This window comes from Mesoplodon bidens, assembly GCF_964165515.1.
Source record: "Mesoplodon bidens genome assembly, chromosome: 10".
Lineage (NCBI taxonomy): Eukaryota > Metazoa > Chordata > Mammalia > Artiodactyla > Ziphiidae > Mesoplodon > Mesoplodon bidens.
In genome coordinates, this window is record NC_138172.1 from 82,517,062 (window position 1) to 82,542,594 (window position 25,533).

Here is a 25,533-nt window from a genome sequence, read left to right on the forward strand (position 1 = left end):
AAGTGAAACACATAAAAAGCCTAGGACAGACCAAAGCACTAAATATATGGTGGCTGCTAAGATTATACAGAACCCGTGGTCAGAGAATAGCAATGGGAGCAGGTAACTGTGTCCTGTAGAGAGTACCAAACAGGGCAATTTCAAGGACAGGAAAAAAAAAAAAAAAGATCTGGCGAAGACGATTAAGGAAAATAAAAGTTGGAAAAAATCTTTGCTGAGTGGAGACCAAGCTGGAAACGTTCCATAGGAAAACAGATGCAAAAGATGTGCAATATTTAAAAGATGAATTATTAGGTACACAAACTGGTACACTCCACTTGGAGTAGTGATGGCAGGTAGAGAAACAGGCACTCTGAGGGAGACTGCTGTTACGAGTATAAACTGGGACAACTTTATGGAACATACATTATTACTTTAAATACCCAAATCCTTTGACTCTGAAATTCTTACTTTTGGAAATGTATTCTACAACACAACTTCAAATGGGTGCAAATTAACAGGGAATCAGCACTGGTATATACCATGACCAGAAACTCAAATGCCCCCTTACCAGAAGCTGGATAATTTACAATGCAGCCTTACAGCAGCATACTCTGTACATGCTGGTGGGGAATCTCCTTTATGACGATGACAAATAGAAGCAGAGAATTATGCTTTTCCCCCCATTTTTTTTTTTTTTTTTTCTTTTTGCGGTATGTGGGCCTCTCACTGCTGTGGCCTCTCCCGTTGCGGAGCACAGGCTCCGGACACGCAGGCCCAGCGGCCATGGCTCACGGGCCCAGCCGCTCCGCGGCATATGGGATCCTCCCAGACCGGGGCACGAACCCGCATCCCCTGCATCGGCAGGCGGACTCTCAACCACTGCGCCACCAGGGAGGCCCCCCCATTTTTTTTACTGCGGTGAAATACACATAAAATTTACCATCTTTACCATTTTTAAAAAAAATTTTTATTGGGGTATCGTTGATTTACAATGTTGTGTTAGTTTCAGGTATACAGCAAAGTGAATCAGCTATACATATATCCACTCTTTTAAAATTCTTTTCCCATATAGGCCATTACAGAGTATTCAGTAGAGTCCCCTGTGCTATACAATAGCTCCTTATTAGTTACCTTCTTTATATGTAGTAGCATGTATGTGTCAATCCCAATCTTCCAATTTATCCCCCTCCCCATGTTTACCACTTTTAAGCATACAGTTCAGTGGTAATAAACACATTCATTACATTGAGCAACCATCACCACCATCCATCCCCGTGAACTCTTTTCATCTTCTAAAATGGAAACTCTATACCCATTAAACAGTAACTTCATTTCCTCATTCCCTGCCCCTGGCAACCACCAGTATATTCTTTTAAAATATATCTGGACAACCTATGTTTTCACCAATGGATCAACAGGCAAATTGGATGTCCGTGTTAATGGCGTCATAAAACCCTCAAATATTAGAATACTATCACAGTCAATCTAGAAATCCTTAACATTGGTGTCAATATGTGGCAAATCTACTTTTTGTATGTGGCTGCAAAGAGGTACAGCTAGATGTCAACTGTGATGCCCATTCACTGGTGGTTAACCTTTCATGTCCCTAAACCTTTCTTACCATCTTGTTTTCACTGAGACCAATCTGTTTTTTATTTGTTTTAAAATATTTTATTGGAATCCTTTGGGTAAGACGAAGTAAAGGCCACCTAATTGATTTTGGTCCCCAAATTTCTACGCAGTCCCCTCCCTCCACCCCAGGAGGTTGACAGCTGCTCACGCGGGTTAATGCAGGAAAGATGTGAAGTTCCGAGGACCTGTCCAACCCCAGGTAGAGAACATCCTTTGTGTCAGCAAAATTCTAAAATTTCATAAAAGCAACACATATTAGAAACATGCAAGCAACTGGCAGTAAAGCATGAATCTAGGGCTTCCCTGGTGGCACCGTGGGTAAGAATCTGCCTGCCAACGCAGGGGACGGGTTCGAGCCCTGGTCTGGGAAGATCCCACATCGCGGAGCAACTAAGCCTGTGAGCCACAACTACTGAGCCTGTGTTCTAGAGCCTGCGAGCCACAACTACTGAAGTCCGCGCGCCTAAAGCCCGTGCTCCTCAACAAAAGAAGCCACCACAAGGAGAAGCCCTCGCACCGCAACGAAGACCCAATGCAGCCAAAAATAGGTAAATACAATAAATAAATTTATTTTAAAAAAGCATGAATCAGGCTTCCCTGGTGGCGCAGTGGTTGAGAGTCCGCCTGCCGATGCAGGGGACGTGGGTTTGTGCCCCGGTCCGGGAAGATCCCACATGCCACGGAGCGGCTAGGCTCGTGAGCCATGGCCCCCTGAGGCTGCGCGTCCGGAGCCTGTGCTCCGGAACAGGAGAGGCCACAACAGTGAGAGGCCCGCGTAGCGCAAAAAAAAAAAAAGCATGAATCATAGATACAGGGACAGATTGGTAGTTATCAGAGGGAAAGGTGGTTAGGCAAAAAGGATCAATTGCATGGTGACTAGATTTATTGTGGTGATCGCTTTCTAGTGTATGTAATTATCCAAAACATTATGTTCCTAAAACTAATGTAGTTATGTACCAGTTTTACTTTAAAAAAAGAAAAGTCTGGGTGGGCAGGGGAATTGCCACACAGGGTGGAAAGAAGCGTAACAGTGGATCAGGTGGTTTCAAAGATCCTCAGAAGTTCTCAGAGACTGTAGTCCAACCAGGTCACCATTACCACTCTGGAGCTGGCAGAAAAACCAACAAGAGACTTACCACAGTACCCACGTAGAAAGCATGCTACTCTCCACTTCTTGTCACAGCTTGTTGATGAAGTGGCAGGAACCATTACCTAGGCATCCCAGCTATCCCAACAGCACTTCTCCAGGAGAAGAATTCCAAACTTTAGGCCTTCAGCCACCAGGCTATCCCTGAATCTCTGTGAAGGGGCACTGCCCCTGCTGGGCTTCCAAAGCTCTCAAGCTAGAAAGATGAAAGCAGGACCACCAATGAGAAATACAGCAGAGAGTTACAGCCCTCCCATTGGCTCCTCTCAAAACTCCAGGTATCCAGTTCCCCAAATGAGTCAGAAATTAATTTTGACATCAGGATCAGCATCAGAGACTCTAGTCTGAGAAATCATCATCCCCAGTTTAGGGAAACCTGGATCAAGGGAAGCCATTATGGGAAGGAATCTACAACATTCAAATACAACAGCCCCAGTATAAGGATCTAGCAAATTAAGAATTCAGGGATGGGAAGTTCAGGAGAGAAAAGAAGTAGGAAACAAATTTAGAACTGTGGAGAACAGCTCCATCAAGGAGGCCCAGCATGCAGAGTAGTTTATAGTAGGAAAACAGGTGGAGAAAGCAGGTTTAGCAAGGCTTAAACAAAACTTTGGGAAGTTAAAAAAGTGAGAGACACTGAGAGCGCCCGCACACCTAATACTCACCTTTATTCAAAAATAACACACCGGTGAACGTCTTAAACCCCTAATGGAGAAACGAGACACACGAATAAGTGGCTTCCCCGAGCCCAAATACTAGGGATCCCAACCCGGGGGATGGAGGTGGTCAGCGCGCTGCGGTGATGGCGTCAGCGAGACACTCAGAATCACCTGTTGTCATCATCACCCCCGTCCTCCCCCAGTACAACCACCAGCCACTCCATATCCCACAATCCACTCACCTTCGAGGCGCTGCGGACCCTCCTTCGAGAATCAGGGGCCTGGGAAGAAACCAGTGAGTTAGCGGAAACCAGGGCGACTACCAGACGAGTCCCTCTGCCCTGGGCTGGCTCAGTTCCAAGCAGTGGAGTCACAGAGACATCAGAAATTCTGGTCTGTAATGATAGTTCATCCTGCTCAGTGTCCAACACGGCCCTGAGGTACTGAGGCACCTGTACGCCGGCAGCTGTGCAAAGACGGCGCAGGCGGTCGCCTTCCTCTTGGAAGGTTGCACAATGCCCGCCAGGCGGATCCCAAAGCCACCATCTTCACCACCCACGAGTTCACTGCACAAAAAGAACGACAAGGCCGGGGCCAGAGCCCTTTATTTACGGCGCGTGGCTTCGGGGCCTGACAGGCCTATAGCTGTCTTCTGAGATGCCTGTCTCGATCCTCAGAATTTTCCACATAGCTTGTCCAAACAAGACTAAAGTTAAGTGAAAGAGAGGCCATGAGTGAACGTTTCACATTCTTCTGGGCAAATATTCGGAGATGTTTTGTGAATTTTGAAAAACAAAAAAACAGGTGACTTTCCTGGCCAGGCCGGAGAACGTCCTCGACGCTGCCAGGTGCGCGCGCAGCTGAACGCTCTTCCTGGGTGGCCTCCCAGATAGTGTAGTCCCTGTTTGTGTAGCCAAAGGACTTCTCGTTCTCACTAGTCCCGGCTTGGATTAGGGGGTCACTCCAAGGGACTGTCACCCTGCTCTGTCTAGCCAGCGAAATCTGAATTTGCAAGATCTGTCAGGTACATTAAACTTCCTGCCCTGTTGTGGTTTTTTTTATTTTTTTTTGCCGTACGCGGGCCTCTCACTGTTGTGACCTCTCCCGTTGCGGAGCACAGGCTCCGGACGCGCAGGCTCAGCGGCCATGGCTCACGGGCGCAGCCGCTCCGCGGCATGTGGGATCTTCCCAGACCGGGGCAGGAACCCGTGTCCCTTGCATCGGCAGGCGGACTCTCAACCACTGCGCCACCAGGGAAGCCCATATCCTGTTTTTTTTTTTTTTTTTTAATCTTTATTAAGGTATAATTGTGTCCACTGAAAAAAAACGCACGATCTAAACGTTGAGAATCTGTTTTATTTGGTGGATAAAACTGAGGACTTAGGCCCGGGTCGCAGCCTCTCAGCCCTGAAGAGGTAAGGGAGGAGCCAGGCTATGTAAGAGTTTTTGCGACAAAGATCGGGTAGTCGGCACTTCATAAGATTACTGTCAATTAGAGAAAACTAGGGATTTCCATGGTGGCGCAGTGGTAAAGAGTCTGCAGTTTTTTAGAAAATGAAAGAACCTCCATACTGTTCTCCATAGTGGCTGTATCAATTTACATTCCCACCAGCAGTGCAAGAGGGTTCCCTTTTCTCCACACACTCTCCAGCATTTGTTGTTTGTAGATTTTCTGATGATGCCCATCCTAACTGGTGTGAGGTGATACCTCATGTAGCTTTTTTTAACATCTTTATTAGAGTATAATTGCTTTACAATGGTGTGTTAGTTTCTGCTGTATAACAAAGTGAATCAGCTATACATATATATATATCTCCATATCTCCTCCCTCTTTCTTCTCTCCCACCCTCCCTATCTCACCCTAGGTGGACACAAAGCACTGAGCTGATCTCCCTGTGCTAGGTGGCTGCTTCCTACTAACTATCTATTTTACATTTGGTAGTGTATATATGTCCAGTATTGAGAACAGTGTGGAGGTTCCTTAAAAAACGGAAAATAGCCTTACCATATGATCCAGCAATCCCACTATTGGGCATATACCCAGAGAAAACCATAATTCAAAAAGACACATGCACCCCAGTGTTCATTGCAGCACTATTTACAGTAACCAGGTCATGGAAGCCACCTAAATGCCCATCGACAGACGAATGGATAAAGATGTGGTACAGGGCTTCCCTGGTGGCGCAGTGGTTGAGAGTCCGCCTGCCAATGCAGGGGACACGGGTTCGTGCCCCAGTCCGGGAAGATCCCACATGCCGTGGAGCGGCTAGGTCCGTGAGCCATGGTCGCTGAGCCTGCGCATCCGGAGCCTGTGCTCCGCAACGGGAGAGACCACAACAGTGAGAGGCCCACGTACCGTAAAAAAAAAAAAAAAAAAGATGTGGTACAGATCTACAGTGGAATATTACTCAGCCATAAAAAGGACGAAATTGGGTCATTTGTAGAGACGTGGATGGATCTAGAGACTGTCATACAGAGTGAAGTAACTCAGAAAGAGAAAAACAAATATTGTATATTAACGCATATATGTGGAACCTAGAAGATTGGTACAGATGAACCGGTTTGCAGGACAGAAATAGAGACACAAATGTAGAGAACAAACGTATGGACACCAAGGGGGGAAAGGGGCCGGGGTGGGGGGATGGTGGTGGGATGAACTGGGCAATTGGAATTGACATGTATACACTGATGTGTATAAAATGGATGACTGATAAGAACCTGCTGTATAAAAAATAAATAAATTTTTTAAAGAAAAATTAGGGCTTCCCTGGTGGCGCAGTGGTTGAGAGTCTGCCTGCCGATGCAGGGGACACGGGTTCATGCCCCGGACCAGGAGGATCCCACGTGCCGCGGAGCGGCTAGGCCCTTGAGCAATGGCCGCTGAGCCTGCGCGTCCGGAGCCTGTACTCCGCAACGGGAGAGGCAACAACAGTGAGAGGCCCGCATACAGGGAAAAAAAAAAAAAAAAAAAATTCAAGAAAACCAGACATCTCTAATTAATGAATTTAACTAAACATGCCGCAACAAAGATCCCATGTCCCGCAGCAAAGACCCGGCGCAGCCCAAAATAAATATTAAAAAAAAAAAAGTCTCTTCCAAGAATTCTATAGTATTCATCTGTTTATTTGACACATTTCTCAGTTCCCAGTGGTTGAGTTCCACCGGTGGTTGATGTTGCAAAGTGACTTTAAGTTCCAGGAAGTGTATGTGTACAGGTAGGTGATGACTTCTCATATTCTAAAGTGGCTGTATTTATTGGCCGTGCTGCGCCGCGTGCAGGATCTTAGGATTGAACCCAGGCCCACAGTGAAAGGGCCGAGTCCTAACCACTGGGCAACCAGGAAGTTTCGTGATGTTGCTTTTTGATGAACTATTTCCCTAATGAGGACTCATGAAAGTAGTTGGCCCAGCTTCAGGAATTCTCTTCTTTGGCCCGTTAAGCCGTTGCTGGCGATTTCCCTAACCTTTATCATCGCTGCTGCTGCGGCCAGTGATTCAACACTTTAAGGCCTTGGAAGGCTTCCAGGTCTGGTTCACAGCAGAAAGCCCCTTGCCACAAGCTGCTGCTCCTGGAAGCACTGGCACCTTCCTGTCCTGCCTCTCTTGGGTCCCCATACCTCTAAAAACATAATCAGGAGTAGCCTCTGGTGCAGTGGCTTTTTCTCCACTTTGGCTGAAACACTGAGACAATTTTAATTCTATACAATTACTTGGCCTATTTCCGGGCCAATTTCTTGGCCTGACTCTTGCGGGACCGGTATCAGTATTTCTTAAGCTTCCCAAATGATCTCAGTATACCACTGGGTTGGAGAACCATGGCTCCAATGATTTGAAGTTACAAGGTTTATTCCCTCTATTGCCTGACTGGTTAAATTTTTTAAAAGTTAAGCAAGCCCCCAATTTCTGCTGCTGCAGCAGTTAAACTGCACATACTATATGCTATGGTCAGAGCCTATAATATTACATACAGTTCACCTATCTTGTAAGTAAGACCGGCCTTTGAGAATTGGCCCAGGAACCAAAACTATACTATTTCCTTTACAAGGTTCCCATACTTTGTCATTCCTAAGATGTTTCAGTTTCCCAGAGAGGAATGATTTATTGAAAGATAAAACACAGGGAACTTTAATTTGATTCTGGAGTAGATACTCCCAGGTTCAGTTTTTGGAAGGAACAAGGTTGGGATTTATCAGGCTAGAGGAAGTGTTAAGGACTTTTAACTGCTCCAGTGAGAAGCAGCCCCTAGGGAAGGGCTTGTGTGGGAGGAACGCCCATCTCCCCATCTTCCCAGATCTATGCTGCACAGCTTTTATTTCCTCTTCGTTCATAATTAAATGTGCTATTAAGTTGCTTTTGTTTTGAGACTGTCCATGAAAAGAACAAAAAGGCTACTGATTGTTAAAACTGGGGTAAAACCACCACTTACAGCCAGACAGGAACCACCCACACTAGCCCCAGTGTTCAGGCAGTGTGAAAAAACCCTGGCCCCCAAATCATCACTTGTTCCTCCCTAGTTTTGCTCTGGATATAGCTTAAGTGACCACCTCCACATGGCTACCTATGAAAAAGACACTTTACAATGCCTAAGTTAGAGGGTGGTGTGATGAGAACTACTGAGGATTACTGGAGTGACTCAGAGAAACAGGTGCAGTGCCTGGCCCATTCCTCTTTCTTGCCATGCCCCCAAACTCTCAGTATCTCACTCCCCCAGACCCTCAGTTGAATAACTGCAGCTCCAGTGACCTTCGTTGAACATGTTGCTTGCCTACAGCACATTTCTGCTCAAAATGATCTAGATCTTTGGAACTGAGGCCATTCAGACAAATGCTTTATTTTGAAAGGAGGCAACCAAAACTAAGAGGCTAAATAATTTGCACTAAGTCACTCAAGTGGGATTTATAAACCAGAGTATGAATCTGCATCTCATTTTTACTGTTTTGTCCACCCCTAAATTCATAACTTAAATAAAAGACTGGAAGACTCACAGGTCTAGTAAGAAATGAACAGCTCTGCACACAGTGAGTGCAAGACCCTAAGGAACCACGAACCCATCTCAACACTGCCCTTAACACCACAACAATCTCTCCTCCCCAAAACCCTACTGCAGCTCCCATCCCTACTTGTACCTAAAACAAACCCCACCCCAATCAAAATGGGCACTTGGAATTTGTTTTCTGTCATGGATGTGATTTACCACTTACAATAAAGTCCCAACAAAAACAGCCATACCCACGGCTCCAAATACGTATGATACTCTCTTCAGAAGTACAGCCCTTTCATGGTCTATGGATTTCAGAGAAGAGACTATTATCCCTCCCCAAATAAAAGCAGACATATTTAACATTTTATTCTTATTCCTTAAGCATGCAAATTTTTAATTCCATAAGTTTTGGGATGTTTACAAAGCAAAAAATAGGACAGAAGGTGGCAGTGTTAATCCATTTGAGAGAGGGGAAAAAAAAGGAAAGCGACCCTTACACTACCAACTTACATGAAACGCAAATAATTCTGGTGAACACCAGAACTGGTTATAACATACAGAAATAACAAAGACAAGCAAGCTAATTATTAAAGGTTAAAAGCCAACCATAGAATAAACTGCTCTGGTAGAGGACTAACATACAGGGAAATAACCAAGGTCCTTGGGTCTCCTCTGTCTCAAAAAGGAATACAGAGAAACAATAGTAAGTCCCCTAATCCACCTCCTCAATGGTGGGGCCAGACCCAGAGCCCCCTTTAGGGGCCTGGGCCCCAAAGCCGCCAGCCCCGGGGCCACCCGCCCCCTGGTACAGTCCGCTGATGATGGGGTTACACACCTGCTCCAGCTCCTTCCTCTTGTGCTCAAACTCGTCCTTCTCGGCCAACGTGTTGGCGTCCAGCCAGGAAATCACCTCCTGGCACTTGTCCAGCACCTTCTTCTTGTCGGCCTCGCTGATCTTGCCCTTCAGCCCCTCATCCTCCACGGCGCTCTTCATGTTGAAGGCGTACGACTCCAGGGCGTTCTTGGCAGACACCCTCTCGCGCTGGACCTCGTCCTCGGCTTTGTACTTCTCCGCCTCCTGCACCATGCGCTCGATCTCCTCCTTGCTCAGCCGGCCCTTGTCGTTGGTGATGGTGATCTTGTTGGCCTTGCCCGTGCTCTTGTCCGTGGCCGTGACGTTCAGGATGCCATTGGCGTCGATGTCGAAGGTCACCTCGATCTGGGGCACTCCCCTGGGCGCCGGTGGGATGCCGCTCAGCTCGAAGCGCCCCAGCAGGTTGTTGTCCCGCGTCATGGCCCTCTCGCCCTCATACACCTGGATCAGCACGCCGGGCTGGTTGTCCGAATAGGTGGTGAAGATCTGCGTCTGCTTGGTGGGGATGGTGGAGTTGCGCTTGATCAGGGCAGTCATCACGCCCCCAGCCGTCTCCAGCCCCAGCGACAGGGGAGCCACGTCCAGCAGCAGCAGGTCCTGCACGTTCTCAGACTTGTCTCCCATCAGGATGGCTGCCTGCACCGCCGCCCCATAGGCCACCGCCTCGTCGGGGTTGATGCTCTTGTTGAGGTCGCGCCCGTTGAAGAAGTCCTGCAGCAGCTTCTGCACCTTGGGGATGCGGGTGGAGCCCCCCACCAGGACCAGGTCGTGGATCTGAGCCTTGTCCAGCTTGGCGTCGCGCAGAGCCTTCTCCACGGGCTCCAGGGTGCTCCGGAACAGGTCCGAGCACAGCTCTTCGAACCGCGCCCTGGTGATGGACGTGTAGAAGTCGATGCCCTCGAACAGGGAATCGATCTCCAGGCTGGCCTGAGTGCTGGACGACAGGGTCCTCTTGGCCCTCTCGCAGGCGGTGCGCAGTCGCCTCACGGCCCGCTTGTTCTGGCTGATGTCCTTCTTGTGCTTCCTCTTGAACTCCTCCACGAAGTGGTTCACCAGCCTGTTGTCGAAGTCCTCCCCACCCAGGTGGGTGTCCCCGGCCGTGGCCTTCACCTCGAAGATGCCGTCGTCGATCGTCAGGATGGACACGTCGAACGTGCCCCCGCCCAGGTCAAAGATGAGCACGTTGCGCTCCCCCTTGCCCGTCCGGTCCAGGCCGTAGGCGATGGCGGCAGCCGTGGGCTCGTTGATGATCCTCAGCACGTTCAGCCCCGCGATCACCCCGGCATCCTTGGTGGCCTGGCGCTGCGAGTCGTTGAAGTAGGCCGGCACGGTGATCACCGCGTTGCTTACCGGGTGGCCCAGGTACGCCTCGGCGATCTCCTTCATCTTGGTCAGCACCATCGACGAGATCTCCTCGGGGTAGAACGCCTTGGTCTCCCCCTTGTAGCTCACCTGCACCTTGGGCTTGTCACCGTCGTTGATCACCCGGAAAGGCCAGTGCTTCATGTCCGACTGCACCACAGGGTCGCCAAACTTGCGGCCGATCAGCCGCTTCGCGTCAAATACGGTGTTCTGTGGGTTCAGCGCCACCTGGTTCTTGGCCGCGTCGCCGATGAGCCGCTCGGTGTCCGTGAAGGCCACGTAGCTGGGGGTGGTGCGGTTGCCCTGATCGTTGGCGATGATCTCTACTTTGCCGTGCTGGAACACCCCCACGCAGGAGTAGGTGGTGCCCAGATCGATGCCAATGGCCGTGCTTTTCGCCATGCCGGTGTCCTGCCCTCTCGGCTCCGCAACGAACTTCAGACCTGAAAACGGCCAACGAGTCTAGCGACGAGGAGCTCGGTTCTTTAGGAATCCGAAAACGGAACGCGCCGGTGCCGCTCGGGGTGGTCCTCGCAGAGAGTGCGTCTGCAGAAGGTGCGCTCACCAACCACACCAATCTTAGTAGCTTTCTCAGGGTTCTCCGTTTCTCTGAGGGCGGCTCTGTGTTTATAGTTTTCCATCAAGCTCCGCCTTTTCCCTCCTCAGCCAGTCACCGAGCTCAGTGGGGCTGCCGGGTCGGGAATATTCCAGGGGGTTCTCCTCAGGTCCTGCCTCCTGGTTTTCTGGGACCAATCAGCCCCGTGGGTGCCGCCCCTCCCAGAACTCTCCAGACTCTTCTCGGATTCGCTGGAGGAAACTGGAGTCCTAAGGGGACGGGGGAGAGGCCCTGGGAAGAGTTGTTGTTGACTCCGCCCACCCAGTCTCCGTTTCCCTGGCGAGCCGCCTGCCAAGTAGTTGGATGTCTACCGGAAGGATGAGTCCTAGGCTTGTAATAAGTAGGGCGGTGAGAGGGTCGTGGGGCTCAAATAAGCTTGGTCGTTTAAAGTAGGATTAGGGGGTACACGATTCCGGGGAGACCGAAATTACAGAAAGATCCGGAGTTTCTCTAAGAGGGTGGGGTATCTGTGGCCCAAAGAGACGCTGATTGGAGCCTGACGCTGATGGAAGCAGCCGCGTTTGGGCCGGTTCGCGGAGGGGCCGGGCTGCCTGAGAATTGCCTTGGCCATCCCGGCGTTTTTCCCATCTTATTTTTAAAATAGGAAGGACAAGGAAAGAGATAATGCAGTATAGTTTTGGCGTCGTCTTTAGCCCTATATGGATGGAATATCTGGGGATGGGAAAATTTGAATTTTCAAAAGAAAAGTAATCAGGTAAACAGACGGTGCTTAAATTGGAGAAGGCTCCCAACGCCTTAGAAGGGACATGTTCGGTCAGGGGCGTGGGGAGGGAAGGGGAGGGTTGGATCCACCGCGCCCCTGTCCCCGCCCAGAATCGCTCCCGTTTTCCTCGGGCTGGACTGGGGCTTGAGGAAGAAAAAAAAATCTCTATAGAAATTCAGCTATCATTAGGCCTTTGGGGCTTCTCCCAGTTCCTCATCTTTCCCCGCCTGGGGTCCGGGCCACCCCCGTGTTTCCTTTCTGCCTTCTTCATTCCTGGTTCAGCCTCGGATGATTGGTGGTGCCAGGATTAATCTGAGTCCGGAATTCGGCCTTCTGCCTTGTCACTTGCAGCCTCTAGGCTGTCCACCGCTTTAAAATAAATGTGATGTGGTGATGAGCCTGCGAGGGCGGGGCGGGAATGTTCACTCCTCTTTAACAGCATCATATGCTACAGCAGGTTGGCAGGTGGCTCACTTAAAAGCAAACTGGTCGGGATGGTGCTGTAAAGTGGGAGGTTGGCGGGACCCAGATTCTAGCTCCTTTAAAACTTCCCATTATTTGCTATGCACGTAATTCTTCCGCTTAAGTTTTTTAGCCTGGATTTCAACTCTCTGTGCGTTACCTTCCTTCCTGTTTTAGATACAATTATATTTGGTAATTTGTTTTGGCCTTTGTTTCTTCATCCTTTGTGAGCAATGCAAGACCGCTTGTTAAGCGCCTAAAATGAAAATGTGAGGGACATTAAAGCAACAGTGCGGGGTTCACAACCCACAGAAAAATAGACTCATTGCTGTACTCACATGTCTTGAGCATAGAAAACATAAGAGCACAAGTGGGAGGAGGCAGGGTTTTTTTTTCTATTTGTTTATTTATGTATTTATTTTGGTTGCGTTGGGTCTTCATTGCTGCGTGCAAGCTTTTCTCTAGTTGCGGTGAGCGGGGGCTACTCTTTGTTGTGCTGTGCGGGCTTCTCATTGTGGTGGCTTCTCTCGTTGTGGAACATGGGCTCTAGAGCACAGGTTCAGTAGTTGTAGCGCACGGGCTCAGTTGCTCCACGGCCTGTGGGCATGAACCCATGTCCCCTGCATTGGCAGGCAGATTCCTCTTTTTTTTAAAAAATAATAATCTATCTATCTATCTATCTATTTATTTATGACTGTGTTGGGTCTTCGTTGCTGAGCAGGGGCTCTCTCTAGTTTTGGGGAGCTACTCTTCGTCGTGGTACGTGGGCTTCTCATTGGGTGGCTTCTGTTGTTGGGAGCACGGGCTCTAGGTGCACGGGCTTCAGTATTTGTGGCACGTGGGCTCAGTAGTTGTGGCTCGCAGGCTCTAGAACATAGACTCAGTAGTTGTGGCGCATGGGCTTTGTTGTTCTGCAGCATGTGGGATCTTTCCCAACCAGGGCTGGAACCCGAGGCCTCTGCATTGGCAGGTCGATTCTTAACCACTGCGCCACCAGGGAAGCCCAGCAGGCAGTTTCTGATGAAGGGAAGAAATCTTGCTTTTGAACACTTTTGCTCAATTGGCATTCTTTTAAATTTATTTATTTATTTAATTTTTGCTGTGTTGGGTCTTCATTTCTGTGCGAGGGCTTTCTCCAGTTGCGGCGAGTGGGGCCCACTCTTCATCGCGGTGCGCAGGCCTCTCACTGTCGCGGCCTCTCCTGTTGCGGAGCACAGGCTCCAGATGCGCAGGCTCAGTAGCTGTGGCTCACGGGCTTAGTTGCTCCGCAGCATGTGGGATCTTCCCAGACCAGGGCTCGAACCCGTGTCCCCTGCATTGGCAGGCAGATTCTTAACCACTGCGCCACCAGGGAAGCCCTCAATTGGCATTCTTTACACACACACCTGTCCATCAAAACACCTTTTCCTGGAATCCAAGGGTATTCATTTGTTTATTCTATAATTTGCTCAGGATAATCTAAACTGATGTTGCAAAAAGATTTCTTTAACAAACCTGTGTGTCTTTCTCTGTGCAGGTAGATGATAACTTTTTTTACTTTCAGATGTGACACCCTAACGAATCACCTCCTTAATCTAATCAAACTGGCCAAAGTTCAGGAATTTTCCATTTCTTTATGCAATATCTGGCTGGGGATTCCCCAAACTTACATCTTAGCTGCCCAGTATAGGAACACTTCCAGAGACCCTTAACCTCACCGCCTCTGGAAGCTTCCTCACCATCAGCTGCTACCAGCAGCACTTCTGGATTCACTGTTTCCTTCTCTCCAAATTTGCAATTGTATTCCTCTGTTGGCTTGAAGCAAAGGGTATCATTGTCTCCACTGCTAGGCAGGTAGACGATGTGAGAGGGCCTCAAATCTTGTGGCTGCTGGCTTAGCAGAAAAAAAGCCACTCGAAAATGCTGTTTTTCTTGAATCGGGCAGTCAGCCGCACATCGTATTTGACCTACATTTTGCATTAAGTTTCTCTCTGTGGACTGGCCTGTAAACCTAAACATCTATATTCCTTTTCCATTTCCTACAAGGGGAAGTGTCTCCTCAATTTTGTCTTTCCTTTTGCACTGGACACTTCCGAATGCAGAAACTCAGTTACAGGTTTAATTGGTGTCTAAGGAGACTATATGAACCCCAAGAGATTTTTCAGAACTTTCATTTGATTAGCTTTGGAATTAGGTTTTTATCGGGTTTGGTGTTTGGAAGGATCAAGGCTCGGGTTCCCCAAGCCTGACGGGCTGTCAGGTAAAATTTAAGGGTGGGGCATGGGAGAGAGAGTGCCAAGAAAGCTGACCGCCGGTGGCAGGAAGTGTGGGGGAGGGGAACCTTTCTCACCCCGAGGCTGCAGGATCTTGTTTCTTCTCTCTCCTTTTTCCTACAGTTTTTCAAACAGTATCGTTTTCTCCTCAATTCTATTTGTTTAAAAAGATAGTATAATTCTAGGTTTATCAGAAGAACGCAAAACAGATAACTGATATGAAACCTAGAGCCAGGCATTTTTAACCATCAAATGGCAAAGGCTTCAAAGACCTGGGAACCCTGCTAATTTCCAGCAGCATGGAAAAAAAACCTGGGTTTGCATCTGGACTCCACTTCGTTGTTGGGGCTGTTTTTCTTCTTTCTTTCACAATGAAGTACTTGTAAGTTAACTAAATTACACGTCTCTGTATATCTAAATTAGAATTAATATTTCATAGGATGACAACTACAAGGATAATACTTATAAGGCCTTAGTTCAGTGTCTGTGACAGAGTAGTGTTCAAAAGTTTGCTTCCTTCTCCCTTCTTTTGTTGGGGTCCCACACTCTCTCAGGTCTGTTATATCTCAATCATTCTTACTGAAGGTTGGGGTTAATACCAGGACTATAGTATTACTTTCAGTTTACCATAGAAACTATCTTAAGATTTTTAGGCAGAGCCCTTCAGCCAAACCTTTACATTTTCAAACATAACCACAAAAGATCAGAGGTCTAGTGGCTTGGTCTGGTCTCCTAGACAGATAATTACAGAACCGGTGACTGAACCTACATGTCCTCATACTTTCTATTTTGGACTCCTCCCAATGCTGGCACGTAGACCTTACCCTTTCACTCTAAAAAGAAGAAAACAAATGGCCATAGAAGATAGTTAAGAGTGAATGTCAGGGCTCTGCGCGCATCTTGTGCACCATGGGGGGTATGTGACCAGCAGGTATTCCCCTCCAGGCTGTTGCTTCTGACTCACAACTATCTCCCCCATCGCCCCACCCCCACCCCACCCTTCCAGCTTCTTCCAGAACCTTCTCTTCCCTTCATCCCAGACTGGTCGGTTGTTACGAGGGGAAAGGAGGGGGAGCCCCGTTACTAAGGCTAGGCTGGCACCCAGTTCTAAGAATCTCCTGGAAACTAAATGTAGAGCCGTGACTAAGCTTGATATCCTAGAGTGGGGTTGGGGGGTAGGGAGACTTGGGTGGGGCAGTTTGTTTGTTGAGGACTGTTCCGAGTCAGTCCCCGCCTTCGAGCCCAGAGAACTCCAGAAAGTTCCTGGCACAGCCTGAAGCGGGGGCGAGGAGCCAGAAGCCCTAAGACCCCGAGAAAATGGGGCGGGGCGGGGCCTGACGGTAGGGCTGGCCGCGGAGCTGCCTGTCCGGTGCCGGCGGTTTTCGGTTGTTTTTTCAAAATGGGATTAAAGAAGTAAATAAAGGAGAGACCTTTAGAGTTTCACTCAAACTCGCTAATTTATTGGATGAAAACACTAGAAAGGTTCGTAACTGATACTAGGAAGCCGGATGAACTGGGTGGCCAGACGGGAGAAGGCCCCACCGCCTGTGCAGGGACGGACCATAGATGGGAGCTTGCTGGCTTCTCTCTGCCGCTTCCCCACCCGACTCTAGTCCCTGGTTCTCGTGGGGACGTTTGGAGTGGTAAAATGGTCGAAGACCGTCGGGGGTGATTCTGGCCTTCCGAACTCCCCCGCCTTCCCACCCTGTTTGCCCCGTTATGCCCCCCCTCCTCCCCCGCTGTGCCCTCTGCTCCGATCCTCTGCTGGGCTGGGGGTGGGGCGGGTTGACCTCGGCATCCGTAATTCGCGGCGCTACGTGATCCCTTAACGTCTCTAAATGAGCTGGAGCTAGGAGAGGGCGAGGGGGCTGGTGGGGTTGCTCTCACAGAACTGCACTGGATACTTTACGGGTGACCCTCGGGGACGGATTTAAGGTGATCAGTTGGCGTAAAGTATGATGACAGTTACCGTTTCTTATTCCTAGCGTGAGGATCTCCCCCTCAGAAATCGCCAATATTGGTTTTTCACCTGAAACAACCTCTTTTAACTGAAAGCCCATGCTTCTGCCCACTTCTCTCACATTTATAAACGTTTTTGTTGTTTTGGTATCTTTTCTTCATTTTTGATGACAGGACCCTGTTAAACACCAGGAATAACAGTATGTATGTTACTAATCACAATATCTTGGATTTAAAAGACATAAAATTAGTCGCATTACCATAGCCACCTGCCTTCTGAGGGCTGGCATAGGGAGACAGGTGAGATTGGAATTAGGGAAGGTATTAGATTTAAAAAATTCTTTCCTCATCTATAATTATCTCGATGCACCCCCTCTCCGCCAAAGTTCCTGCTGCTACCCAAAACACCACTTTCTCCAGGGATGGCATTGCATTCTCTTTGCTAGTTCTGCAATTCCCTCAGCTTCATCTGGAACTTAAAAAGTGATTATTTTCAAAGTACTCCGTGCAAGGGTATATGCTATCAAGGCAATAACATATTGACTTCTTAGTGTCAATAAAACACCCTCAATAACCTTAACTGATTTAGCCATAGGAACTCATTTTCTCCAAGGTAATTTCTGGAGATTTCCCTAACCTCTCTTATCAAAAGGTGTTTCTTAGGTCCTTCCCAATCTCCGCCCTTTTCCACCCACCCTCCCCATCCCTTGCTACCTCCCCCTAAAGTAGTGGTAGTGGCTGCTTGAAGAGTTACTGTGTTGTGTGCAGATGACAGTCACAAATGTTACTGCAGCTCTATGGGGTAGAGGAGGTCCTGTAGCAAATGCATACCCCCATGAAGGTTGACTTACATTGTGGCTAGACTCCACAGCGCTACAGTTCAACTACCCTGAGGATTAAACGTGTCTTTACAAACTGGCCTGTAAGTCTAAGCATTTCCATTTCCATACTTACAGGGCAAGGTCTACGTATACATGTTATTCCCATAATATTGGATTTTGTTCAAAGGCAAGTATTTAGTGAAAGGTTTGGTGGGCCTTGAAGTATACAAACTCACAAAGTGCTTTTGAATGTTGACACAATTTTTTTTTCTGCTTTTGGCGAAGTAAATTCACATAACATAAAATGAACCATTTTCAAGTGTACAATTTAGTGGTACCTAGCCCATTCCCATGTTATGCAATCACCACCGCTACCTAGTTCCAAAATCTTTGTAAACCCCAGACACAACTGATTTCTGAAAGGGCTCACTCCCCAAGCCTTGAGGATTGTGCCAGGCCTTTTCCAACAAAGAGGCTGTGGAGATTACTTCTAGGATGCTAGCAGCTAGGGTATGAAGCATCTCAAGGGGAAGCCAGTGTGTGGTAAGTCTTCCTGGTACAGGGCTGCAAGTTTTTTCTATCACTCTTCTAAATTAACAAATACTAAACCTCTGTCATCAACCCTATTGTTTATCTGACATCATTGTTTCGATCATACAGAGTTAAAGCAGAAAGAATACTGATTGTGAAACCCAGAGTAGAAACATAACCCAGAACCAGACATGCACACACAAAGCCCTGTGGACTTGGGGCAGCAAGGGAAAAACCAATGAACCCAGAGTTGGAATCCAGGTTCAACATCTTTGCTGAACTGATGTTTTTAACCTTGAAATAAATTTTAGTTAGGCCAGTAACTTTTAAGTCTCCCCATATGTTCACCTGTGGAAGTCAAACACCACCTATACTCAGTGCAGTGGAATGAGAATTCATAAACACCTAAAAGGCCCCTGTGCAGTGCCCGGTAGGTAAGAGCACTGAAATACTGGGGTCCCCCTGCTGAGGCATGAAACTATGACACCTCCCTAAGGTACTCACTGGGATACTTAAAATGTAGGTAACCACTGCTGGAAATGTGGCATTTTTATCTCAGCATTCTTTCAGAAATAAGAAATATAGATTGAGGCATGAGGCCAAACCCCTCCATTTTAAAATATGAGAACTAGGGATCACAGTGGAGAATGCATTCATGCATAACTAGCAAAGCCATTGCTTGAACTCACATCTCTTCAATGCCAATTTAGCCTCTTTTTCATGCTGAATCCAGATTAAGTAACAGGGCTCTAACGTATCACGTGTACTCACAGGAAGCAGGAGCCATGACCTTCCAATCCAACTGCCTCTCCTATTTGGCTGCTTCTCCAGAACACTCCCACGCACAAGCTCCTTTTGAGGCCACCCTTAAAGCCTCTACCCCCTCAGCCACCTTGAGGCCACCATGCCCGTACCTCTTAACATTTTTTCTGGACCCACTAAACCCAAAGCATTCAAATTCGCAGTTTTGTAGCTCCCAAGAATACTATTTGCCTAAAAGACGTGTGTCACGATACTATACATATCCTTACTTTCCAGATCCCTGACCTTATCTAAGAGGCAAATTGCCATTCAATTTTAGACTCTGTAAGAAAGAGAACCTATGCAGACCCTTCTGCCCTCGAAATAAAACAGAGACAGACATCACTCGACTTATTTTGAGTTTATTTACTTAGAAGTAATCAGTTAAAAAGGGGGGGGGAAGCCTGAGTTTGGCATGAGTATTACAAAGCAGAAAATTGACAAAAGATGGCAGTATACATTCATCTCTACGCTCACACGCTGAAAAAGAGTTCATAACTTCACCAAGAGACACAGTTCAACTTTGCAAACAACTTGCATAGCTGATAACTGATGAAAGGCAGATACGTAAGGCAATGCAAAATCTTGGATCCCAACTGTCTCCATAAAAAATGAACGATCTGGGGAAAGATTCCTAATCCACCTCCTCAATGGTGGGGCCAGACCCAGAGCCCCCTTTAGGGGCCTGGGCCCCAAAGCCGCCAGCCCCGGGGCCACCCGCCCCCTGGTACAGTCCGCTGATGATGGGGTTACACACCTGCTCCAGCTCCTTCCTCTTGTGCTCAAACTCGTCCTTCTCGGCCAACGTGTTGGCGTCCAGCCAGGAAATCACCTCCTGGCACTTGTCCAGCACCTTCTTCTTGTCGGCCTCGCTGATCTTGCCCTTCAGCCCCTCATCCTCCACGGCGCTCTTCATGTTGAAGGCGTACGACTCCAGGGCGTTCTTGGCAGACACCCTCTCGCGCTGGACCTCGTCCTCGGCTTTGTACTTCTCCGCCTCCTGCACCATGCGCTCGATCTCCTCCTTGCTCAGCCGGCCCTTGTCGTTGGTGATGGTGATCTTGTTGGCCTTGCCCGTGCTCTTGTCCGTGGCCGTGACGTTCAGGATGCCATTGGCGTCGATGTCGAAGGTCACCTCGATCTGGGGCACTCCCCTGGGCGCCGGTGGGATGCCGCTCAGCTCGAAGCGCCCCAGCAGGTTGTTGTCCCGCGTCATGGCCCTCTCGCCCTCATACACCTGGATCAGCACGCCGGGCTGGTTGTCCGAATAGGTGGTGAAGATCTGCGTCTGCTTGGTGGGGATGGTGGAGTTGCGCTTGATCAGGGCAGTCATCACGCCCCCAGCCGTCTCCAGCCCCAGCGACAGGGGAGCCACGTCCAGCAGCAGCAGGTCCTGCACGTTCTCAGACTTGTCTCCCATCAGGATAGCTGCCTGCACCGCCGCCCCATAGGCCACCGCCTCGTCGGGGTTGATGCTCTTGTTGAGGTCGCGCCCGTTGAAGAAGTCCTGCAGCAGCTTCTGCACCTTGGGGATGCGGGTGGAGCCCCCCACCAGGACCAGGTCGTGGATCTGAGCCTTGTCCAGCTTGGCGTCGCGCAGAGCCTTCTCCACGGGCTCCAGGGTGCTCCGGAACAGGTCCGAGCACAGCTCTTCGAACCGCGCCCTGGTGATGGACGTGTAGAAGTCGATGCCCTCGAACAGGGAATCGATCTCCAGGCTGGCCTGAGTGCTGGACGACAGGGTCCTCTTGGCCCTCTCGCAGGCGGTGCGCAGTCGCCTCACGGCCCGCTTGTTCTGGCTGATGTCCTTCTTGTGCTTCCTCTTGAACTCCTCCACGAAGTGGTTCACCAGCCTGTTGTCGAAGTCCTCCCCACCCAGGTGGGTGTCCCCGGCCGTGGCCTTCACCTCGAAGATGCCGTCGTCGATCGTCAGGATGGACACGTCGAACGTGCCCCCGCCCAGGTCAAAGATGAGCACGCTGCGCTCCCCCTTGCCCGTCCGGTCCAGGCCGTAGGCGATGGCGGCAGCCGTGGGCTCGTTGATGATCCTCAGCACGTTCAGCCCCGCGATCACCCCGGCATCCTTGGTGGCCTGGCGCTGCGAGTCGTTGAAGTAGGCCGGCACGGTGATCACCGCGTTGCTTACCGGGTGGCCCAGGTACGCCTCGGCGATCTCCTTCATCTTGGTCAGCACCATCGACGAGATCTCCTCGGGGTAGAACGCCTTGGTCTCCCCCTTGTAGCTCACCTGCACCTTGGGCTTGTCACCGTCGTTGATCACCCGGAAAGGCCAGTGCTTCATGTCCGACTGCACCACAGGGTCGCCAAACTTGCGGCCGATCAGCCGCTTCGCGTCAAATACGGTGTTCTGTGGGTTCAGCGCCACCTGGTTCTTGGCCGCGTCGCCGATGAGCCGCTCGGTGTCCGTGAAGGCCACGTAGCTGGGGGTGGTGCGGTTGCCCTGATCGTTGGCGATGATCTCTACTTTGCCGTGCTGGAACACCCCCACGCAGGAGTAGGTGGTGCCCAGATCGATGCCAATGGCCGTGCTTTTCGCCATGCCGGTGTCCTGCCCTCTCGGCTCCGCAACGAACTTCAGACCTGAAAACGGCCAACGAGTCTAGCGACGAGGAGCTCGGTCCTTTAGGAATCCGAAAACGGAAAGCGCCGGTGCCGCTCGGGGTGGTCCTCGCAGAGTGTGTCTGCAGAAGGTGCGCTCACCAACCACACCAATGTTAGTAACGGAGGGCGGCTCTGTGTTTATGGTTTTTCATCAAGCTCCGCCTTTTCCCCCTCAGCCAGTCACCGAGCTCAGTGGGGCTGCCGGGTCGGGAATATTCCAGGAGTTTCGCCTCAGGTCCTGCCCCCCGGCTTTCTGGGACCAATCAGCGCCCTGAGTATTGCCGCTCCCAGAACTCTCCAGAGTCTTCTGGGGCTTGCTGGCTGGCACTGGCTCGGGGAGGGACGGTGGGTGGGGAAGGAGTGGGAGGAGCTTGCGGGTCCGGTGGGGGGGCGGGGGCGATGACGTCGTCCCCGTAGTTGCGTTACAATGGAGATGCTGCTTCTGACCTCATGGGCTAGTAGGGAGTCAGGATGACCGGTCTGGGCCCGGCTCAAAGTTGTAGGGCAGGGCGGGTGGGGGGTGGGGGGACACTGGCTGTGCAGTTTGGATATTGAGGGAGCCCCAAGTTATAGGCGCTCCGCAAAACGAACCGTAACAAACTGCATCGAAGGCGGCGGGACACTAGGTGAGCCACGAGTACTCTGATTGGAATGGGCTGGGAATAGGCAAGACGAATAAGTCCTTGTTTGAGGAAGTGCTGGAAAGTTCTCTAGTTTGTTTAAATCTAAGGTATGGGGATGTGGGCCAGCCAGGGAAGGGGGATCGTTTAAGGACCTCAAAGGTGGCTGGGATTGGTCAGAGCTGCCAGAAAAAAGTGAAGGAGTTGGTCTGTTATTGTCTCCAGATAACAGTTGTTTTACTTGGGAGAAGATTAGAGAAAGAGACAGCCTTAGAGAGCACCACCTCACCTGAGAAAACTCATGAGGGCTTGATTGGGTTCCTAGCAGCCGTCTTCAGACTGGCCCAAATATACTCCCAGCAATCCCTAACAGAGGGTAAAAGGCGATCAGCAGGGTTGCTAAACCCACGTGACTGATGTCTCCTGTGGCGACAAGAACTTCAAATAATCAGAGTTCAGCAGGAGACAGGTACAATACCAGAATAAAAAAAGTCACAGACAGAGGAACAGGACAGTTGAGTCTGGCCCTGTGAGAAATTGAAAACAGCATTATGACGCTGTCCTAGGAGTTGGCTAGGAGTTCTTCTGTCTACCTTGTACATAACCTTGTCTGGAAGAGATGTTTGCACACACAGTATGTGGCAGGATTATTCACAATAGCCACAAGGTGGAAGCAGCCCAAGTGCCACAGAAGGAATGAATAAAGGAATGTGGTATATACATACAATGAAAATTATTCAGCCGTAAAACACGCTGTAAAATAGATGAACTTTTAGGATATTACACTAAGTTAAATAAGCCAGTCACAAAAAGAAACAGTGTGTAATTCCGCTAATGTGAGGTACCTAGAGTAGTCAAATTCTGAGAGACAAAAAGTAGGCCAAAAGGAAAACCACTAGTAGGCTAATGGTTTCCAAGGGCTTGGAGGAGGGGGGAAATGGGGAGTTGTTTAATGGGTATAGAATTTGTTTTGAGAGATAAAAAATTCTGTAGACTGTTTGGGCAGCAATGTGAATGGACTTACGACTGAACTGTATGCCAAAAAATGGTTCAGATGGTAAATTTCATGTTGTGTGTATTTTACCACAGTTAAAAATACATAAAAATTAAAAGTTCTCTCTGAAATTTTATCTCATTCTTTTCCCACAGGCCTAGGAAAACCATGGCTGCTGCTAAGGGAACAGCCATTGGCATCGACCTGGGCACCACCTACTCCTGTGTGGGGGTGTTCCAGCACGGCAAAGTAAAGATCATCGCCAACGATCAGGGCAACCGCACCACCCCCAGCTACGTGGCCTTCACGGACACCAAGCGGCTCATCGGCGACGCGGCCAAGAACCAGGTAGCCATGAATCCCCAGAACACTGTCTTTGATGCCAAACGGCTGATCGGCAGGCAATTTAATGATCCTGTAGTTCAATCAGATATGAAACTTTGGCCTTTCCAAGTAATCAATGAAGGAGGCAAGCCCAAGGTAATGGTGTCCTACAAAGGGGAGAAAAAATCTTTCTACCCTGAGGAAATCTCTTCTATGGTACTGACTAAGATGAAGGAGACAGCTGAGGCTTTTTTGGGCCACAGTGTCACCAATGCTGTGATCACCGTGCCAGCGTACTTCAATGACTCTCAACGCCAGGCCACCAAGGATGCAGGTGTGATTGCAGGTCTCAATGTGCTAAGAATTATTAATGAACCCACAGCTGCTGCCATTGCCTATGGCTTAGATAAAGCAGGGCAGGGAGAACGACATGTCCTGATCTTTGATCTGGGTGGAGGCACATTTGATGTGTCCATCCTGACCATAGATGATGGGATTTTTGAGGTAAAGGCCACAGCTGGGGACAGCCACCTGGGTGGAGAGGATTTTGACAACAGGCTTGTGAGCCACTTTGTGGAAGAGTTCAAGAAGAAACATAAGAAGGACATCAGCCACAACAAGCGGGCGGTGAGGCGGCTACGCACTGCCTGCGAGAGGGCCAAGAGGACCCTGTCGTCCAGCACCCAGGCCGACTTGGAAATTGATTCACTTTATGAAGGCTTTGACTTCTACACATCCATCACCAGAGCCCGGTTTGAAGACTTGTGTGCAGACCTGTTTAGGGGCACACTGGAGCCTGTGGAAAAGTCTGTTTGGGATGCCAAGATGGATAAGGCTGAAGTCCATGACATTGTTTTAGTAGGGGGCTCCACCGGCATCCCTAAGGTTCAGAGGCTATTGCAGGACTACTTTAAGGGTCGTGATCTCAACAAGAGCATCAACCCCGATGAGGCAGTTGCCTATGGGGCCGCAGTACAGGCAGCCATTTTGATGGGGGATAAGTCTGAAAAGGTACAGGACATGCTTTTGTTGGACGTGGCTCCCCTGTCCTTAGGGTTGGAGACAGCTGGGGGTGTCATGACTGTCCTGATCAAGCGCAACTCCACCATCCCCACCAAGCAGACGCACATCTTCACCACCTACTCAGATAACCAGCCCAGCGTGCTGATCCAGGTGTACGAGGGCGAGAGGGCCATGACGCGGGACAACAGCCTGCTGGGGTGCTTTGATCTGAGTGGAATCCCTCCTGCACCCAGGGGAGTGCCCCAGATCGAGGTAACCTTTGACATCGATGCTAACGGTATTCTCAATGTAACAGCCATGGACAAGAGCACAGGCAAGGCTAACAAGATCACCATCACCAATGACAAGGGCCGGCTGAGCAAGGAGGAGATCGAGCACATGGTTCTGGATGCTGAGAAATATAAAGCTGAGGATGAGGTCCAGAGAGAGAAAATTGCTGCAAAAAATACCTTAGAATCCTATGCTTTTAACATGAAGAGTGCTGTGAGTGATGAAGGTCTACAGGGCAAGATTAATGAGTCTGATAAGAAGAAAATACTGAGTAAATGCAGTGAGGTCCTTTCATGGCTGGAGGCCAATCAACTGGCTGAGAAAGATGAGTTTGATCCTAAGAGAAAGGAGTTGGAGCAGGTGTGTAACCCAATCATCACAAAGCTCTACCAGGGAGGATGCACTGGGCCTTCCTGTGCAACAGGGTATACACCTGGAAGGGCTGCCACAGGCCCCACCATTGAAGAAGTAGATTAATCTTTTCTGGAGCTGGAGGGTTTTAGGGTGCCTCTAAGATGAATTTTGTTCCCCTCATCTTTGAACATGGTTATGATTCCTGAATTGACTGGACCTGAAGCTAAGTTACCATCCCTTTTGGATTCTGATAGAGGAGTCTTATATACCATCTTTTCACACTCCAACATCCTGTTTCTGACTCTGGGTTGAGACTCTTAGGAAAACTAGGCCTCTCTCTGAACCATTTGAAGAATTTGTCTGTTATTTATTTCCAGCCTCCCCAACTTTCTTCTTCCTGTGTGGATGGTTATCTGTCCCTCAATAAATTTGTTCCTAAAGCAAATTACTTCTGGTATTTTTAGACTGTGAGTGTATCTTGTAAAGTAGGGAAAAGGAGAGCTCCTGGAGAGAGCGTCTGTGG

General features: G+C 49.3%; 3 protein-coding genes and 1 long non-coding RNA gene across 4 annotated transcripts; 1 reads left to right on the plus strand and 3 right to left on the minus strand.

Annotated features, from left to right (window-relative positions):
- Nucleotides 1–934: 934 nt before the first annotated feature.
- Nucleotides 935–4,000, minus strand: LOC308623724. The gene is made up of 4 exons (XR_014016876.1): nucleotides 3,663–4,000; nucleotides 3,427–3,466; nucleotides 2,751–2,957; nucleotides 935–1,843 (listed from the first exon to the last, which is right to left on the minus strand). It is a non-coding gene; the product is annotated as an uncharacterized lncRNA (long non-coding RNA).
- Nucleotides 4,001–8,751: 4,751 nt separating this feature from the next.
- LOC308623851 (heat shock 70 kDa protein 1B) lies at nucleotides 8,752–11,256 on the minus strand. Its single transcript, XM_081246605.1, has one exon. The coding sequence runs from the start codon at nucleotides 11,037–11,039 to the stop codon at nucleotides 9,114–9,116; it is 1,926 nt and encodes a 641-aa protein (XP_081102731.1). The 5' UTR covers nucleotides 11,040–11,256; the 3' UTR covers nucleotides 8,752–9,113.
- Nucleotides 11,257–19,149: 7,893 nt separating this feature from the next.
- On the minus strand, nucleotides 19,150–21,536 carry LOC308624503 (heat shock 70 kDa protein 1B-like). Its single transcript, XM_081247762.1, has one exon. It carries the CDS (start codon nucleotides 21,361–21,363, stop codon nucleotides 19,438–19,440), a length of 1,926 nt encoding a protein of 641 aa, XP_081103888.1. The 5' UTR covers nucleotides 21,364–21,536; the 3' UTR covers nucleotides 19,150–19,437.
- Nucleotides 21,537–21,956: 420 nt separating this feature from the next.
- Nucleotides 21,957–25,424, plus strand: LOC308624022 (heat shock 70 kDa protein 1-like). The gene is made up of 2 exons (XM_081246896.1): nucleotides 21,957–22,051; nucleotides 23,195–25,424. The coding sequence occupies exon 2, from the start codon at nucleotides 23,208–23,210 to the stop codon at nucleotides 25,131–25,133; it is 1,926 nt and encodes a 641-aa protein (XP_081103022.1). The 5' UTR covers nucleotides 21,957–22,051; nucleotides 23,195–23,207; the 3' UTR covers nucleotides 25,134–25,424.
- The last annotated feature ends 109 nt before the right edge of the window (nucleotides 25,425–25,533 follow it).

Coding starts and splice junctions, on each gene's coding strand:
- LOC308623851 (XM_081246605.1), bottom strand. CDS start 11,039: ATGGCGAAAAGCACGGCCATTGGCATCGATCTGGGCACCACCTACTCC.
- LOC308624503 (XM_081247762.1), bottom strand. CDS start 21,363: ATGGCGAAAAGCACGGCCATTGGCATCGATCTGGGCACCACCTACTCC.
- LOC308624022 (XM_081246896.1), top strand. CDS start 23,208: ATGGCTGCTGCTAAGGGAACAGCCATTGGCATCGACCTGGGCACCACC.